Source organism: Apaloderma vittatum, unplaced genomic scaffold (assembly GCF_000703405.1).
Source record: "Apaloderma vittatum isolate BGI_N311 unplaced genomic scaffold, ASM70340v1 scaffold33619, whole genome shotgun sequence".
NCBI classification, from domain to species: domain Eukaryota; kingdom Metazoa; phylum Chordata; class Aves; order Trogoniformes; family Trogonidae; genus Apaloderma; species Apaloderma vittatum.
In genome coordinates this window covers 1-245 of record NW_009737543.1, presented here as the reverse complement: position 1 = coordinate 245, position 245 = coordinate 1, and the positions used below count along the sequence as shown (strand labels likewise).

The window sequence follows — 245 nt, the reverse complement described above, 5'->3', positions numbered from 1 at the left end:
GCTTCTGCCTCTTACTGGCCAGGTATATGAACGGCGCGATGAGCGTGCGCCGGTCGTCCACGGACACCTCCCACAGCTTCACCTTCTCGCCCTTGGCCCAGTGCTGGGCTGCGTCATGGTCCACCCGGCGCTGCTCCTGCAGGTCACACTTGTTGCCCAAAACCACGATGGTGACCTGTTCAAAAAAAGGGTGAGAAGACTCCCTGAAGGAGCTGAACGGCGCCGCCGGGCTCTGCCTTGAAGAC

The 245-nt window shown here is 61.2% G+C and overlaps 1 protein-coding gene across 1 annotated transcript; it reads right to left on the bottom strand.

The window, feature by feature from the left end:
* Nucleotides 1-15: 15 nt before the first annotated feature.
* On the bottom strand, nt 16-175 carry LOC104279914 (NF-kappa-B inhibitor-interacting Ras-like protein 2; the record flags this gene model as incomplete). The annotated part of the gene is made up of 1 exon (XM_009877376.1): nt 16-175. A coding segment is annotated over one exon (160 nt), but the record flags the coding sequence as incomplete, so codon positions are not given.
* Between the last annotated feature and the right edge of the window lie 70 nt (nt 176-245).